This window comes from Oncorhynchus clarkii, chromosome 31 (genome assembly GCF_045791955.1).
Source record: "Oncorhynchus clarkii lewisi isolate Uvic-CL-2024 chromosome 31, UVic_Ocla_1.0, whole genome shotgun sequence".
Taxonomy (NCBI): domain Eukaryota; kingdom Metazoa; phylum Chordata; class Actinopteri; order Salmoniformes; family Salmonidae; genus Oncorhynchus; species Oncorhynchus clarkii.
Genome location: NC_092177.1, coordinates 16390144 through 16409375, shown reverse-complemented (window position 1 = coordinate 16409375; position 19232 = coordinate 16390144). Strand labels below are relative to the sequence as shown.

The 19232-nt window shown below is 45.3% G+C and overlaps 1 protein-coding gene across 1 annotated transcript in view; it reads left to right on the top strand.

The window, feature by feature from the left end:
• The window catches only part of LOC139390598 (autophagy-related protein 2 homolog A-like), a 42371-nt gene extending 23161 nt beyond the window's left edge, over window positions 1-19210 (top strand). Inside the window, exons 27-40 of the mRNA XM_071137822.1 lie at window positions 2764-2934; window positions 3167-3293; window positions 3475-3701; window positions 12614-12843; window positions 12979-13114; window positions 15716-15940; window positions 16103-16289; window positions 16462-16627; window positions 16720-16789; window positions 16894-16976; window positions 17062-17183; window positions 17565-17719; window positions 18001-18156; window positions 18302-19210. Coding sequence (XP_070993923.1) covers window positions 2764-2934; window positions 3167-3293; window positions 3475-3701; window positions 12614-12843; window positions 12979-13114; window positions 15716-15940; window positions 16103-16289; window positions 16462-16627; window positions 16720-16789; window positions 16894-16976; window positions 17062-17183; window positions 17565-17719; window positions 18001-18156; window positions 18302-18538 — 2292 coding nt within the window. The 3' untranslated portion in view covers window positions 18539-19210. The remainder of the gene's footprint in view (window positions 1-2763; window positions 2935-3166; window positions 3294-3474; window positions 3702-12613; window positions 12844-12978; window positions 13115-15715; window positions 15941-16102; window positions 16290-16461; window positions 16628-16719; window positions 16790-16893; window positions 16977-17061; window positions 17184-17564; window positions 17720-18000; window positions 18157-18301) is intronic.
• Window positions 19211-19232: the final 22 nt, after the last annotated feature.

The following is a 19232-nucleotide window of genomic DNA, read 5'->3' as shown; positions in this document are numbered from 1 at the left end:
GCTTCGAGGAATACAACACTGGGTCTCGCTGCCGGGCAAGATGGAATACGAGGTCGCGTTGTCAAAGCTTGAGCAGACCAGCTGGCAAGTGATTCATGGACATTTATTTAGATCAATTTTTTTGTCTTTATTTTTTAACTCCTTTCTCGTGATATCCAATTGCGATCCAATTCCAATCTTGTCTCATCGCTGCAAGTCCCCAACGGTCTCGGGAAAGGCGAAGGTCGAGTCATGCATCCTCAGAAACATGACCAGCCAAACCGCGCTTCTTAACACCCGCCCGCTTAACTCTGAAGCCAGCTGCACCAAGGAGTCAGCCTGCAGGCGCCCGGCCTTGGCCCTGGATGAGAGCAGTGGTGCAGTTGTTGATATTCTTACGAGACATAACCCCAGACTTTGAAATTACAGAGGAGCTTGCTTCAGTGCAGTCAATGAAGAGCACAACCACAGGGAAAGATTCATTGGAGGAGGTTAATAAGTGTGTGGCAAAGCTGGGACTGAGTTTTGAAAAGTTATCCAGTGTGACCACTGATGGGTGCCCAAACTTGACAGGAAAAAACATTGTCCTTTTGAAAAGGATACAATATCAAGTAGATGAGCTGAACCAGGATCAGCAAATTATTTTCCTGCATTGCATTATTCATGAGGAGGTTCTCTGTAAATGTGTTCTGAAAATGAGCCATGTTGTGGATACAGTCACTAAAGTGGTAAACTTCATAAGAGAAATCTTTAAACCACAGGCAGTTTGTCTCTTCTAACAGTGAGACCGAGTAGGGGAGATCTGCATGACCCGACAACACACGTGAGATGGCGAAGGTGCTTAAAAGGGTGTGGGACCTGAAGTCGGAGATTGCTGAGTTTTTGAAAATGAAATAAAAAAACATTTGGATTTCCCTCAACTGCAAGATAAAGAATGGTTGGCTGATTTTTCCTTCTCTGTGGACATCATGGCCCTCATGAATGAACTGAATTCCAAACTACAAGGGAAGGGCCTTTTTTGAACATCAAATGTACGATCACGGCCTACCGGGGAACAGTGGGTTAACTGCCTTGTTCAGAATGACAGATTTTTACCTTGTCAAAGCCTCCAAGGGAAAATTACTCCTCCTGACCGACCTGCCAAGTAGAAGCCAACAATCTCTCCCACCTTCCGACACTACTAGTCTGTTCCCTATCAGATGACCAGCGGGGGAAGTATACATCACTGCTGCGTGCTTTGAACGGTGAGTTTTCTCGTAATTTTAAGGATTTCAAAGTGTTGGAAAATGACATCCTCTCCTTTCACCTTCAATGTGGATAACGCTCCCACTGACCTTCAGCTTCTCGATCTTCAGTCTGATGCTTGGAGAACTACTCAAAACAATGTCACTGCCGAGGTTCTATGCATCTCTCGATGAACAAAACTTTCCAAAGATTATGTTCAGAAGATGTTTGGTTCAACCTATGTATGTGAACAGACATTTTCAGTGATGAAATCTAAGTCAAGGCACAGATCATCTCTTATTGACTCTCACCTCTCAGCAATCCTGCGCATAGCGACATCAGAAACTATACTTTCACTGCTCTAGTCAATGCCCATCAGACTTCACTCCTCACACCGATTTGAGTAGTTTAAATATAATGTTGAGCTCTCTCTCTTTCTTGTCTTTTTGTGCATACCCGTTAACAAGAGTTCTGTCCGTGGTGGTGAATGCACAGTGTACTTTTCCTTCAACGTAGCTCATTGCATGTTTAATAATGAAAATACCAACCAAAAGGAGGACATGGATATGGTTTATTTCTGTGCATGTTAAAAAATGTAAAATAAGTAGCATATCTGGACATGATTTACAGTAGATAATATATCTGTCAACATAGTCATACATATGATGTATAATCCTGTAATATGATTCTGGCCCTCCATGGAAAATAATTGCCCAGGCCTGCCCTAGACCCACTCCAATTCGCATACTGCCCCAACAGATCCTCAGATGATGCAATCTCAATTGCACTTCACACTGCCCTCTCCCACCTTGACAAGAGGGGAAGTAACTGTGAGAATCCTGTTCATAGACTACAGCTCAGCATTCAACACTATAATCCCCTCCAAGCTCATCACCAAGCTAGGGATCCTGGAACTGAACCCCTCCCTCTGCAACTGGATCCTGGACTTCCCGATGGGCCAACCTCAGGTGTTGAGGGTAGGCAACAACAGCTCTGCCATGCTGACCCTCAACCCCTCAGGGGTGTGTACTTAGTCCCCTTCTGTACTCCCTGTTCACCCATGACTGTGTGGCTACTTTTTACTCCATACATTTTCCCTGACACTCAAAGTACTCATTACATTTTGAATGCTTAGCAGGACAGGGAAATGGTCCAATACACATACTTATTACTGCTTCTATAGGACTTACCAAACAAACATGCTTTGTTTGTAAATTATGTCTGTGTGCTGTAGTGTGCCGTCTGGTTTGCTTAATATAAGCAATTTGAAATTATTAATACTTTTACTTTTGATACTTAAGTATATTTAAAACAAAATTATTTTACTTTTACTCAAGTAGTAATTTACTGGGGGACTTTCACTTTTACTTGAGTCAATTTCTTTTAAGGGATCTTTACTTTTACTCAATTATGACAATTGGGTACTTTTTCCACAACTGCGTGTAAAAAAAAAAGTATTCCACGGTAAAGTGTCCACCAGTTGTTTTTGGCGCATGTGACAAAAACTGTTATTTGATTTCTATTCCAATCCCCTCACCTTCTTTCGGTCTCTTCCCCTAGTCCCAACCTCTGTTTGAGCTGCGTTGCTCCAACAACGTGGTCCACCTCCACACCTGTGCTGACTCCTGTGCTGCCCTGGTCAACATGCTGCAGTACCTGGTGTCCCAGGGAGACCTGCACCCGCCCCCCCGACACACATCACCCACTGAGATCGCTGGACAGAAGCTGCCGGTAAGACAGACAGGCCAGTAGACCAATAGACTAGTAAACTAGTATAATATTACTAATATTATTATTAATATTATTATAATATTACTTTAAGGTCTGGAACAGATGTTGTATGTTTGTTCAGATAAACGTTGTGTGAGAACAACTGAAGAAAATTAAACTGTGTAGCGACTAGAAAGGAGCCTATCTGAACCTCTCAACTATCTGTTTTCTGTCTATATGTGACTTGTTTTAGTTGTCAGAAAGTCCCGCCTCCTTGCCACCCTGCCTTCCAGCTGAGACTGCTGAGATCAACCAGTATGATCTCCTTGATGCTTTGATTGACACAGAGAGGAGCCATCCAGATGAGGATATGGACTCAGGTAAAACGGGGTATTAAATGATAGTGTAGTTCAATATCTCCAATTATAAATCCCTTCTGTACATTTGATAGATGAAATGGATGCCATTAGCTATTCCTGTGTGTGTTTCCTATTTCTAGTGCGTATTACTTTTCACTGTAAAAATGAACAGTGAAAAAATGATGAACATTTCTATGTCTAGGATCTCCCACTGTCCCGCGGGGCTCACCTGTTTCAGTCTACCTGTTTCCTGGGGAGGACCCTAAGCTCCGCCCACCAGTTGTCATTGAGGGGGAGGAGTCAAAGCTTGACAGACTGGTAGCGACGGCCACTGAGGTGCAGGTGGATATGATGTCAGAGGAGGGCTCTGATGGTTCAGAGGACAACGAGGACTTCTGTATCCTAGAGGCTCCTGGGATGGGTATACCTGTGAGTCTGTTTCTTTATTTCATTATATCTCTATACACTCTGTACTCTCTCGCTCTGTACTCTCTCGCTCTGTACTCTCTCGTTCTACTCTCTCTATACTCTTTCTCTATACTCTCTCTATTCCCCCTCTATACTCTCACTCTATATATGTGTATATATTTGTGTGTGTGTGTGTAAACAACAATTGTTTAGACAGATTATTTCACTTAAAATTCACTGTATCACAATTCCAGTGGGTCAGAAATTTACATACATACACTAAGTTGACTGTGCCTTTAAACAGCTTGGACAATTCCAGAAAATTATCTCATGGCTTTGGTAGCTTCTGATAGGCTAATTTACATCATTTGAGTCAATTGGAGTTGTACCTGTGGATGTATTTCAAGGCCTACCTTCAATCCCAGTGCCTCTTTGCTTGACATCATGGGAAAAGCAAAAGAAATCAGCCAAGACCTCAGAAAAAAATTTGTAGACCTCCACAAGTCTGGTTCATCCTTGGAAGCAATTTCCAAACGCCTGAAGGTACCACGTTCATCTGTACAAACAATAGTACGCAAGTGTAAACACCATGGGACCACGCAGCCGTCATACCGCTCGGGAAGGAGACGCGTTCTGTCTCCTAGAAATGAATGTACTTTGGTGCGAAAAGTGCAAATCAATCCCAGAACAACAGCAAAGGACCTTCTGAAAATGCTGAAGGAAACCGGTACAAACGTTTCAATATCCACAGTAAAACGAGTCCTATATCGACATGATCTGAAAGGCCGCTCAGCAAGGAAGAAGCCACTGCTCCAAAACTGCCATAAAAAAGCCAGACTACGGTTTGCAACTGCACATGGGGACAAAGATCGTACTTTTTGAGATGTCCTCTCGTCTGATTAAACAAAAATAACTGTTCGGCAATAATGACTATCGTTATGTTTGGAGGAAAAAAGTGGGAGGATTGCAAGCCGAAGAACACCATCCCAGCCGTGAAGCACTGGGGTGGCAGCATCATGTTGTGGGGGTGCTTTGCTGCAGGAGGGACTGGTGCACTTTACAAAATAGATGGCATCATGAGGGAGTAAAATGATGTGGATATATTGAAGCAACATCTCAAGACATCAGTCGGGAAGTTAAAGCTTGGTCGCAAATGGGTCTTCCAAATGGACAATGACCCCAAGCATACTTCCAAAGTTGTGTCAAATTTCTTAACGACAACAAATTCAAGGTATTGGAGTGACCACCACAAAGCCTTGACCTCAATCCTATTGAACATTTGTTGGCATAACTGAAAAAGTGTGTGTGAGCAAGGAGGCCTACAAACCTGACTCAGTTACACCAGCTCTGTCAGGAGGAATGGGCCAAAATTCACCCAATATATTGTGGGAAGCTTGTGGAAGGCTACTCGAAAGTTAAACAATTTAAAGGCAATGCTACCAAATACTAATTAAGTGTATTTAATGCCATGTCTTTGGCATCATTAATTTGATGACTGTTATTTTATCAAATCAATTCTCTAATTATTATTACGTGATTAAACTAATCATGTGCTAATCATCTGCTTGCTTGCCTGCCCCGGTCTGCTAACTGCTAGCTTGCTTGCCCCGGTCTGCTAACTGCTAGCTTGCCTGCCCCGGTCTGCTAACTGCTAGCTTCTTTAGCCCCGGCCTACTAATTGTTAGCGTGTTCGCATCGGCCTGCTAACTGTCTGAATCGCCGTGTCCCCAGTCAGCCCAACCACTCACTGGACCCATATGTTCACTTGGCTACGCATGCCTCTCTCTAATATCAATATGCCTTGTCCATTACTGTCCTGGTTAGTGATTACTGTCTTATTTCCCTGTAGAGCCTCTAGCCCTGCTCAATATGCCTTAACCAACCATCTTGTTCCACCTCCTACATATGCAATGACATCAACTGGTTTAAACGTCTTTAGACTATATCTCTCTCATCATTACTCAATGCCTAGGTTTACCTCCAATGTACTCACATCCCACCTTACCTTTGTCTGTACACTATGCCTTGAATCCATGCTATCGTGCCCAGAAACCTGCTCCTTTTACCCTCTGTTCCAAACGTGCTAGACGGCCAGTTCTCCTCTGTTACTCTGGTGATGTAGAGGTTAATTCAGGTCCTGCAGTGCCTAGCTCCACTCCCACTCCCCAGGGGCTCCCATTTGTTGACTTCTGTAACCGTAAAAGCCTTGGTTTCATGCATGTTAACATTAGAAGCCTACTCCCTAAGTTTGTATTACTCACTGCTTTAGCACACTCTGCCAACCCGGATGTCTTAGCTGTGTCTGAATCCTGGCTTAGGAAAACCACCAAAAACCCTGAAATCGCTAACTATAACATTTTCTGCCAAGATAGAACTGCCAAAGGTGGCGGTGTTGAAATCTACTGCAAAGATATACAGAACTCTGCAGGCTTACTATCCAAGTCTGTACCCCAAACAATTCGAGCTTCTACTTCTAAAAATTCACCTTTCCATAAACAAGTCTCTCACTGTTGCCGCTTGCTATAGACCTCCCTCTGCCCCTAGCTGTGCCCTCGATACCATATGTGAATTGATTGCCCCCCATCTATCTTCCGAGCTCGTGCTACTAGATGACCTAAACTGGGACATGCTTAACACCCCGGCCATCCTACAATCCAAGTTGGATGACCTCAATCTCACACAAATTATCAATGAACCTACCAGGTACAACTCCAAATCCGTAAACAACACGGGCCAAATCCGTAAACACGTCATCCTAACTAACTCGCCCTCCAAATACACATCTGCTGTTTTCAATCAAGATCTCAGCGATCACTTTATAACTTTAGTACGTCCCCTCGCCCCTACCTGGGCTCGAACCAGGGACCCTCTGCACACAGACAACAGTCACCCACGAAGCATCGTTACCCATCGCTCCACAAAAGCCGCGGTCCTTGCAGAGCAAGGGGAACCACTACTTCAAGGTCTCAGAGCATGTGACGTCACCGATTTGAAACGCTATTAGCGTGCAACACCGCTAACTAGCTAGCCATTTCACGTCGGTTACACTTGCATCTGTAATGGGTCTGCGACCAAACGACCACCCCTCATCACTGTCAAACGCTCCCTAAAACACTTCTGCGAGCAGGCCTTTCACCTGGCTGGGGTATCCTGGAATGAACATTGACCTCATCCCGTCAGTAGATGATGCCTGGCTATTCTTTAAAAGTGCCTTCCTCACCATCTTAAATAAGCATGCCCCATTCAAAAAATGTAGAACTAGGAACAGATATAGTCCTTGGTTCACTCCCAGACCTGTCTGCCCTTGACCAGCACAAAAACATCCTGTGGCGTTCTGCATTCGCATCGAATAGTCCCTGTGACATGCAACTTTTCAGGGAAGTTAGGAACAAATATACACAGGCAGTTAGGAAAGCTAAGGCTAGCTTTTTCAAACAGAAATGTGCATCCTGTAGTACTAACTCAAAAAAGTTCTGGGATACTAAAGTCCATGGAGAGTAAGAGCACCTCCTCCCAGCTGCCCACTGCTCTGAGAGGCTAGGAAACACTGTCACCACCAATAAATCCACAACAATTTAGAATTTCAATAAGCATTGATCTACAACTGGCCATGCTTTCCACCAGGCTACCCCTACCCTGGTCAACTGCCCGGCACCCTCCACAGCAACCCGCCAAAGCCCCCACCATTTCCCCTTCACCCAAATCCAGATAGCTGATGTTCTGAAAGAGCTGCAAAATCTGGACCTCTACAAATGAGCCGGGCTAGACAATCTGGGACCTCTCTTTCTAAAATTATCTGCAGAAATTGTTGCAACCCCTATTACTAGCCTGTTCAACCTCTCTTTCATATCGTCTGAGATTCCCAAAGATTGGAAAGCTGCCGCGGTCATCCCCCTCTTCAAAGGGGGTGACTCTAGACCCAAACTGCTACAGACCTATATCTATCCTACCCTGTTTTTCTAAGGTCTTCGAAAGCCAAGTTAACAAACAGATTACCGACCATTTCGAATCCCACCGTACCTTCTCCGCTATGCAATCTGGTTTCAGAGCTGGTCATGGGTGCACCTCAGCCACGCTCAAGGTCCTAATCGACATCATAACCGCCATCGATAAGAGACATTACTGTGCAGCCGTATTCATCGACCTGGCCAAGGCTTTCGACTCAATCACCACATTCTTATTGGCAGACTCGACAGCCTTGGTTTCTCAAATGATTGCCTCGCTTGGTTTACCAACTACTTCTCTGATAGAGTTCAGTGTGTCAAATCAGAGGGCCTGTTGTCCGGACCTCTGGCAGTCTCTATGGTGGTGCCACAGGGTTCAATACTCGGGCCAACTCTTTTCTCTGTATACATCAATGATGTCGCTCTTGCTGCTGTTGATTCTCTGATACACCTCTACGCAGACTACACCATTCTGTATACTTCTGGCCCCTCTCTGGACCCTGTGTTAACTAACCTCCAGACGAGCTTCAATGCCATACAACTCTCCTTCCGTGGCCTCCAATTGCTCTTAAATACAAGTGAAACTAAATGCATGCTATTCAACCGATCACTGCCTCCACCTGCTCGCCCGTCCAGCATCACTACTCTGGACGGCTTTGACTTAGAATACGTGGACAACTACAAATACCTAGGTGTCTGGTTAGACTGTAAACTCTCCTTTCAGACTCACATTAAGCATCTGCAATCCAAAATTAAATCTAGAATCGGCATCCAATTTCGCAACAAAGCATCCTTCACTCATGCTGTCAAACATACCCTCATAAAACTGACCATCCTACCGATCCTCGACTTCGGTGATGTCATCTATAAAATAGCCTACCACACTCTACTCAACAGACTGGATGCAGTCTATCACAGTGCCATTTGTTTTGTCACCAAAGCCCCATACACTACCCACCATTGCGACCTGTACGCTCTCGTTGGTTGGCCCTCGCTTCATACTCGTCGCCAAACCCACTGGCTACAGGTTATCTATAAGTCTCTGCTAGGTAAATCCCCGCCTTATCTCAGCTTACTGGTCACCATAGCAGCACCCACTCGTAGCACGCGCTCCAGCAGGTATATCTCACTGGTCACCCCCAAAGCCAATTCCTCCTTTGGTTGTCTTTCCTTCCAGTTCTCTGCTGCCAATGACTGGAACGAACTGCAAAAATCTCTGAAGCTGGAGACTCATATCTCCCTCACTAGCTTTAAGCATCAGCTGTCAGAGCAGCTCACATATCACTGCACCTGTACATAGATTGGCTGTTTACAGATGGGCTATCTACCTATCTCATCCCCATACTGTATGTATTTATTTATTTATCTTGCTCCTTTGCACTCCAGTATCTCTACTTGCACATTCATCTTCTGCACATCTACCATTCCAGTGTTTAATTGCTATATTGTAATTACTTTTTTATTGCCTTAACTCTCTTATCTTACCTCATTTGCACTCACTGTATATAGACTTTGTTTTCTTTTGTTCTACTGTATTATTGACTGTGTGTGTATGTATGTATGTATATGTGTATATATATATATATATATATATATATATATATATATATATATATATATATATATATATATATATATATATATATATATATATATATATATACCCCACTCCATGTGTACATCTCAGAGTTACACATAGAATAAACATACCCCACTCTTCCACCAAGGCACCTGCAAGTTCCCAGACATTTCTGGGGGGAATGGCCCTAGCCCTCACCCTTTGATCCTAGCAGTTCCCAGACATTTCTGGGGGGAATGGCCCTAGCCCTCACCCTTCGATCCAACAGTTCCCAGGCGTGCTCAATGGAATTGAGATCCGGGATCTTCACTGGCCATGGCAGAACACTGACATTCCTGTCTTGCAGGAAATCACACACAGAAAGAGCAGTATGGCTGGTGGCATTGTCATGCTGGAGGGTCATGTCAAGATGAGCCCGCAGGAAGGGTACCACATTAGGGGGGAGGATGTCTTTCCTGTAACGCACAGCTTTAAGATTGCCTGCAATGACAACAAGCTCAGTCTGATGACGTTGTGACACACCGTCCCAGACCAATCCCGCTCCAGAGTACAGGCCTCAGTGTATTACTCATTCCTTCAACGATAAACGCAAATCCGACCATCACCCCTGGTGAGACTAAACAGCGACTCGTCAGTGAAGAGCACTTTTTGCCGGTCCTGTCTGGTCCAGCGACGGTGGGTTTGTGCCCATAGGCCACGTTGTTACTGGTGTTGTCTGATGAGAACCTGCCTTACAACAGGCCTACAAGCCCTCAGTCCAGCCTCTCTCAGCCTATTGCGGACAGTCTGAGCACTGATGGAGGGATTGTGTGTTCCTGGTGTAACTCGGGTAGTTGTTGCTATCCTGTACCTGTCCCGCAGGTGTGATGTTCGGATGTACCAATCCTGTGCAGGTGTTGTTACACGTGGTCTGCCACTGCGAGGACGATCAGCTCTCCCTCCTGTCTCCCTGTAGCGCTGTTTTAGGCGTCTCACAGTACAAACATTTCAATTTATTGCCCTGGCCACATCTGCAGTCCTCATGCCTCCTTGCAGCATGCCTAAGGCACGTACACACAGATGAGCAGGGACCCTGGGCATCTTTCTTTTTGTGTTTTTGAGAGTCAGTAGAAAGGCCTCTTTTTAGTGTCCTAAGTTTTCATAACTGTGACCTTAATTGCCTACCGTCTGTAAGCTGTTAGTGTCTTAACGACCGTTCCACAGGTGCATGTTCATTAGTTGTTTATGGTTCATTGAACAAGCATGGGAAACTGTGTTTAAACCCTTTACAATGAAGATCTGTGAAGTTATTTGGATTTTTACAAATTATCTTTGAAAGACGGGGTGCTGAACATTTTATTTTTTTGCTGAGTTTACAATGTAGAAAATAGTAAAAAATAAATCATTTGAATAAGTAGGTGTGTCCAAACTTTTGACTGATACTGTACATACTCTCTCTATCTATACAGTGAGGTAAAGTATTTGATCCCCTGCTGATTTTGTACGTTTGCCCACTGACAAAGAAATGATCAGTCTAATTTTAATGGTAGGTTTATTTGAACAGTGAGAGACAGAATAACAACAACAAAATCCAGAAAAACATGTCAAAAATGTTATAAATTGATTTGCATTTTAATGAGGGAAATAAGTATTTGACCCCCTCTCAATTAGAAAGATTTCTGGCTCCCAGGTGTCTTTTATACAGGTAACGAGCTGAGATTAGGAGCACACTTTTAAAGGGAGTGCTCCTAATCTCAGTTTGTTACCTGTATAAAAGACACCTGTCCACAGAAGCAATCACTCAGATTCCAAACTCTCCACCATGGCCAAGACCAAAGAGGTCTCCAAGGATGTCAGGGACAAGATTGTTGACCTACACAAGGCTGGAATGGGCTTCAAGACCATCGCCAAGCAGCTTGGTGAGAAGGTGACAACAGTTGGTGCGATTATTTGCAAATGGAAGAAACACAAAATAACTGTCAATCTCCCTCGGCCTGGGGCTCCATGCAAGATCTCACCTCGTGGAGTTGCAATGATCATGAAAATGGTGAGGAATCAGCCCAGAACTACACGGGAGGATCTTGTCAATGATCTCAAGGCAGCTGGGACCATAGTCACCAAGGAAACAATTGGTAACACACTACGTCGCAAAAGCACATATACATGCCCGTCTGAAGTTTGCCAATGAACATCTGATTCAGAGGACAACTGGGTGAAAGTGTTGTGGTCAGATGAGACCAAAATGGAGCTCTTTGGCATCAACTCGCCGTGTTTGGAGGAGGAATGCTGCCTATGACCCCAAGAACACCATCCCCACCGTCAAACATGGAGGTGGAAACATTATGCTTTGGGGGTGTTTTTCTGCTAAGGGGACAGAACAACTTCACCGCATCAAAGGGACGATGGACCATCAAATCTTGGGTGAGAACCTCCTTCCCTCAGCCAGGGCATTGAAAATGGGTCATGGATTGGTATTCCAGCATGACAATGACCCAAAACACACAGCCAAGGCAACAAAGGAGTGGCTCAAGAAGTGGCCTAGCCAGTCTCCAGACCTTAATCCCATAGAAAATCTGTGGAGGGAGCTGAAGGTTCGAGTTGCCAAACGTCAGCCTCGAAACCTTAATGACTTGGAGAAGATCTGCAAAGAGGAGTGGGACAAAATCCCTCCTGAGATGTGGGCAAACCTGGTGGCCAACTACAAGAAACGTCTGACCTCGGTGATTGCCAACAAGGGTTTTGCCACCAAGTACGAAGTCATGTTTTGCAGAAGAGTCAAATACTTATTTCCCTCATTAAAATGCAAATCAATTTATAACGTTTTTGACATACATTTTTCTGAATTTTTTTTGTTATTCTGTCTCTCACTGATCAAATAAACCTACCATTAAAATTATAGACTGATCATTTCTTTGTCAGTGGGCAAACGTACAAAATCAGCAGGGGATCAAATACTTTTTCCCTCACTGTAGATATACTCTCTTTCCCTCTACAAACTCTCTTCTTTATCTCCCTCTACTCTCTATATGCTCTTTTTTTATATGCACTCTCCCTCTATACTCTCTACACTCTCTCCTAATACTATTTTATACTATAGTATACTATACTATACTCTATACTCTTTCTTTGTACTCTTTCTCTACTCTCTCTATACTTTCTCTACACTCTCCTGCACTCTTAATACACTCTCCCCCTCTACCTCTCTACACTCTCTATACTCGCTCTCTTTCTTTATACTCTCTATACCCTCTTTATACTCTTTCTATATTCTCTCTATTCTCTCTCTACTCTTGCTTTTTATTTGATATTTTTCCTTCCTCTGTATCTCACTTTTAACTTCCTGTCCCAGTGTTCCTATTAGTCGTAGTTCACATGGAATTTAATTGTGACATTAAGTACTAAACCTGTTCATTAATTCACCCCCTCCCCAGCCCAGAGACGGGGAGCCTCTTGTGACAGTGCTAGCTGAGGGTCCTATCAGGGTTAGGGAGGGCCACTTCTCCCGGCCGCGGGGCAGCTCTGACCTGCTGCGGGCCCCCAGCCGCTTCCCTGTCCCCGAGAGCAGGGTGGTGCTACGAGAGGTGTCTGTTGTCTGGCATCTGTACGGAGGGAGAGACTTCGGGGGCAAGGCCATGTCTACACACACTCAGCATGGAAACAGGTCCCTATGCACACATGTACACACAACCCAGCAACAGGCACTTGAATTTGGAAGATTTCTCTCTTACTGATCATCAAGCTCCTTTCTCCCTCTCGATCTCTCTCTCTTCTCCTCCCCTACCCTCTCGCTCTCTAGGGGTCGCTCTGCCCCCTCTGGGATGCGTGGATCCCCGTCCCGCTCCACTGCTCCGTCCCGGCCTCAGAACTCGTGGCGCTGGGCTGGAGGCGGTGGACGACAACACAACTTGCTCATGGAGATCCAGCTCACCAAGGTAGGGAGAGTATGTACTCTACATAACCAAAAGTATGTAGACACCTGCTCATCGAACATCTCGTTCTAAAATCATGGGCATTAATATGAAGTTGGTCTATAACAGCCTCCACTCTTCTGGGAAGACTTTCCACTAGATGTTGGAACATTGCTGCGGGGACTTTCTTCCATTCAGCCACGAGCATTAGTGAGGTCGGACACTGATGTTGGGCGATTAGGCCTGGCTCGCAGTCAGCGTTACAATTAATCCCAAAGGTGTTTGTTGAGGTCAGGGCTCTGTGCCGGCCAGTCAAGTTCTTCCACACCGATCTCGACAAACCATTTCTGTACGGACCTCACTTTGTTCACGGGGGCATTGTCACGCTGAAACAGGAAAGGGCCTGCCTCAAACTGTTGCCACAAAGTTGGAAGCACAGAATCGTCTTGAATGTCATTGTATGCTGTAGCATTAAGATTTCCCTTCACTGGAACTAAGGGTTCTAGTCTGAACCATGAAAACAGCCCCAAACTATTATTCCTCCTCCACCAAACTTTGCAGTTGGCACTATTCATTTGGGCAGGTAGTGTTTCCCTGGCATTCACCAAACCCAGATTCGTCCAAACGTGATTCATCACTCCAGAGAACGCGTTTCCACTGCTCCAGAATCCAATGGCGGCGAGCTTTAGCATTGTGCATGGTGTTCTGTGAGCTTATGTGGCCTACCACTTCGCGGCTGAGCCGTTGTTGCTCCTAGACATTTCCACTTCACAATAACAGCACTTACAGTTGACTTGGGCAGTTCTAGCAGGGCAAAAAATTTGATGAACTGACTTGTTGGAAAGCTGACATCCTATGACAGTGCCACGTTGAAGTCACTGAGCTCTTCAGTAAGGCCATTCTACTGCCAATGTTTGACTATGGAGATTGTATGGCTGTGTGCACGATTTTATACATCTGTCAACAACAGGTGTGGCTCAAATAGCAGAATCCACTCATTTGATGGGGTGTCTACATACTTGTGTGTGTATATAGTGTAGATAACTTGAAAAATACAGCCAGAATGATACTGTGTTTTGCATCATACCAGCTGTATTTCTGTATTCTGAAAATTATAAATCTTAAACTTGATTGCAGACATGCAAAACATTTTGGGACTATATAAACAATGGACTAACAAAACAAATACCAAAATGTTTTTTAGGGTGGAGTTTTCCTTTAACCATACTCTGAGTGTGTGGTAATAAAGACATAAGACCTGAATGTGACAGAGGTGATAGAACATTTATGCCACTGTAGTGGTTGAGGGTTAACTAACCATGTTGTAGTGGTTGAGGGTTAACTAACCATGTTGTAGTGGTTGAGGGTTAACTAACCATGTTGTAGTGGTTGAGGGTTAACTAACCATGTTGTAGTGGTTGAGGGTTAACTAACCGTGTTGTAGCGGTTGAGGGTTAACTAACCGTGTTGTAGCGGTTGGGGGTTAGCTAACCGTGTTGTGGCGGTTGGGGGTTAGCTAACCGTGTTGTGGCGGTTGGGGGTTAGCTAACCGTGTTGTGGCGGTTGGGGGTTAGCTAACCATGTTAGATCTAGCAGGGCAGAAATTTGACAAACTGACTTGTTGGAAAAGTGGCATCAAATGAAATGTATTTATAAAGCCCTTCCTACATCAGCTGATATCTCAAAGTGCTGTACAGAAACCCAACCTAACCCCAAACAGCAACAATGCAGGTGTAGAAGCACCTGCATCCTATGACGGTGCCACCTTGAGTCACTGAGCTTTTCAGTAAGGATGACGGTGCCACGTTGAGAGTCACTGAGCTTTTCAGTAAGGATGACGGTGCCACGTTGAGTCACTGAGCTTTTCAGTAAGGATAACGGTGCCACGTTGAGAGTCACTGAGCTTTTCAGTAAGGATGACGGTGCCACGTTGAGTCACTGAGCTTTTCAGTAAGGATGACGGTGCCACGTTGAGTCACTGAGCTTTTCAGTAAGGATGACGGTGCCACGTTGAGTCACTGAGCTTTTCAGTAAGGATAACGGTGGTGCCACAGTAAGGATGACGGTGCCACGTTGAGTCACTGAGCTTTTCAGTAAGGATGACGGTGCCACGTTGAAAGTCACTGAGCTTTTCAGTAAGGATGACGGTGCCACCTTGAGAGTCACTGAGCTTTTCAGTAAGGATGACGGTGCCACCTTGAAAGTCACTGAGCTTTTCAGTAAGGATGACTTTGCCACCTTGAGTCACTGAGCTCTTCAGTAAGGCCATTCTACTGCCAATGTTTGTTCATGGAGATTGCATGGCTGTGTGCTCGATTGTATACACCTGTCAGCAACATGTGTGGCTGAAATAGCCGAATCCACTCATTTGAAGGGATGTCCTGTATATACAAAAGTATGTGTGTGCAAGATGTGTCCGTCCTTACAGTACTTGCCTTTGATTCTTTTCTCCGTACAAACTAGAAAGCTAATTCATTTTCCCCATCATAAGGATATGTTCAGTTCAAGTGTAGCATAAGTGTCAACCAGTCCTTTGGTGGAGGCAGCAAAAAGCTACATAACAAAAGCAAAAAGCTCCACTAGTTGTTTACAACCATTTAGTTAAATATGTCATTCCTCTTCCAGGTGAGCTTCCAACACGAGTCCTACCCAGTGGTGGTGTCTGCGTCTGGTCCGGCTCTGGAGGGAGAGGGGCCTGGGGTCGGGGCTGTGGGGGAGCAGCCTCTGTCCCGCCAGGTGTTCATTGTTCAGGAGCTGGAGGTACGCGACCGCCTGGCTTCGTCCCAGCTTAACAAGTTCCTCTACCTGTACACCAGCGAGAGCATGCCACGCAGGACACACTCCAACATGGTGAGAGAAGAGGCTTTTTAAAGCCATTTATCATTATTTCCTTTCCGTTGTGAAAATCTGTTCTTATTAATGATTCTCATTTCCAAGGGAATTCTAAAGTTTTCTATGAGATTGGTTTGTTGTAATCCTATCTAATGTGTTGTCTATGTCTGTGTGTCCCAGTTAACAGTGAAGGCCCTGCAGGTGTGTCCAAACTCTGGTGTAGGTGGTCCAGAGTCTTGTTTAAGAGTGAGCCTCCTCCCCCTCCGACTCAACATCGACCAGGATGCCTTGTTCTTCCTGAAGGATTTCTTCAGTAGTCTGGCTGCTGGAGTTAACCCCTACCTGCCTGTGGACCCTGTAGCTGAGAGTGAGCACCTTCACTGTGTTCTCTGTACGCTACATAATAAGTAGAGTCACATGGATCAGGAAGAAAATCATACATAGCATACATGGTGCTCTGTGTCATGTATCTCCTCCTCACCCACTTGATACTTTCTCCTGTTTTCTTAATTTTCTCTTTTCTCTCTTTCCTCTCACAGTGAAGACAGACCCTTCCCAGAAGCCCGCTGAGGATGGGGTCAGTGGCACGGAGACCACTGCTGGTCTGCGTCCTGACCTCACCACTTCTGTAGAAATCACCTATAGCGAGCAGAGCTCCTCATCCGCTGGCTCCACCTCTTCCACTGATCAGCCAATCTACTTCCGGTAATTGACTTCATCCTCCCAAAGAGTAAATCTACAGTCTATTTAGAATGTGTGGACATTATGTATATGTTGTCTTTCCTTCTCTTTGGAAGGGAGTTCCGTTTCACCTCTGAAGTGCCCATCTGGCTGGACTACCAGGGCAAGCATGTGGTCATTGAGCAGGTGAAAGGACAAAGAACATTTAACTACGAACACAGTGAACTCATCTCTGTGGTTATATTTTGTTATGTCACACACGTGACATTTGCTATGTGATTGTTTCCTAGGGGACGTTTGCTGGGATTCTTATTGGTCTGGCCCAGCTGAACTGCTCTGAGCTGAAGCTGAAGAGACTCTGCTGCCGACACGGGTACAACAACACAAACTCTGTTTCTCTGTAGTCTGAAGCAAGTGTCTTTTTCATAACGCCTTTCTCTAATATCTCTTCCTTACAGACTTCTAGGCGTAGATAAGGTGATTCAGTACGCTGTCACTGAGTGGCTGACAGACATCAGGAAGAACCAGCTGCCGGGCATTCTGGGAGGTCTAGGCCCCATGCACTCTGTAGTTCAGCTGTGTAAGTACAGGACAGGACGTCACTTGTTTGGTGATCTTTGTTTCTTGGCTTCTTTGCTATTGTCCCTTCAGTAGTTCCTGAGTGATAAGCATAGTAATAGAATGGTTCTCTTGCAGTGGCTCTAGCAGGGCTCTCATACAGGGCTCTAGCAGGGCTCTCATACAGGGCTCTAGCAGGGCTCTCATACAGGGCTCTAGCAGGGCTCTCATACAGGGCTCTAGCAGGGCTCTCATACAGGGCTCTAGCAGGGCTCTCATACAGGGCTCTAGCAGGGCTCTCATACAGGGCTCTAGCAGGGCTCTCATACAGGGCTCTAGCATACTATCACGACCTCATTTAGTGTTGATCTCATTTGTTTTTTGTGTAACTTTCTCTCTCTAGTCCATGGAGTGAGGGACTTGTTCTGGATGCCCATAGAGCAGTACAGGCGGGACGGCCGCATTATCCGGGGCCTCCAGCGGGGGGCAGCGTCCTTCGGCACCTCCACTGCTTCTGCTGCTCTGGAGCTCAGCAACAGACTGGTGCAGGCCATACAGGTACTACTGACCTCTGAACTCTAACCACAGACAGATCAGCTGGCTACAGACTGTTGAAACAATGCATCCTATGTACCACACCCTATACACTAACCTTACAGTCACATGTCATAGATTGCGGCCAAAAGGTTAGCATACCTACCTCCTGTAGGAAAGAACTGAATGACTAGTATCAACCGTATGGGTAGAAGCCACTGGGACCAGTAATACAGATTTCTCCATTGCTATGATGTGCCTTACTCTCCTGAAGTGTTGTAATATTCCTGTGGTTTCTCCTCTAGGCCACAGCGGAGACGGTGTACGACATCCTGTCCCCAACGCCCCCCCTGAACCGTTACATCACAGAGGGCCGACCGCCCTCCAACCGGTCCCGCCGCGCCCACCAGCCTGCCGACCTCAGAGAGGGCGTAGCTAAGGCCTATGACACCGTCAGAGAAGTACGTGTTCTACTGATCAACAAATCAATCAATTAAAGTTAATTTAAGTCAACCGCTTTAGGATAATAGCAACAACAAAAGGCTTAGCAACTTTCATTTGAACACACAAACTTATCTTCCTTACCTCTGTCTGCCTGTTTCCAAGGGCATGATGGACACAGCTCAGACGCTATGTGATGTGGCGTCTCGCGGGCATGAGCAGAAAGGCCTGCCTGGTGCTGTGGGCGGAGTCCTGCGGCAGATCCCGCCCACCGTGGTCCGTCCCCTAATAGTGGCCTCTGAAGCAACGTCCAACCTACTGGGGGGCATCCGGAACCAGATCAAACCAGATGCACGGAAGGAGGACTTCTTAAAATGGCGCTCTGAAGAAGGCCTAGAATGATGATTCTGGGGGATGAAAGGTTAAAGATATGGGGGTGAAATTGTTATGTGTGTGAACAGATGAAAGGAGTGAATGTGTGAAAACGTGAGTTTTAATTTTTTAAAAGAACTACTGCAGAGTGATTGACACCCAGTATTTTATGTGGTTCCATATGGATCAAGATAAAACAATTGCATCTCTTTCTTCAATGCAATCAAATAGAGCTCAGTTCAGTTCACTATCCTTGCAGCAGTGTGTACATGATGAGGATACTCTACCTTTCTTAGTATGTCAACATATCACTGTCACTCTGGGTTGTCTTCATCTTTAGATGTCACCTCTGTCAAAGGGCATACAGGGCTCTAGTCTAGCATAAGGTCTGTTGTAGTAGTAGGTGGGATTAAACATGTTCATCAGTAGCTCTCGCAATCTTCTGTCGATGCTATGGGCCAGTTTCCCAGTTTGAGATTACACCTATTCCTGGACTAAGAAGCACCTTGAATGGCGATCCTTAATTGAGCATGCATTTTAGGAGTAGGCTTAATCTGAGTCTGGGAAATCATTCTATTGAGCCCAAATCAGTGTCCACATGGATTGGTTGGTAATATCCGTCTCTCCTGTAGTCATGGAGACTGAAAGACTGATCTAGTGGCCTTAGCTGAGATCCTTACAGATAGCTGAGATCCTTACAGATAGCTGAGATCCTTACAGATAG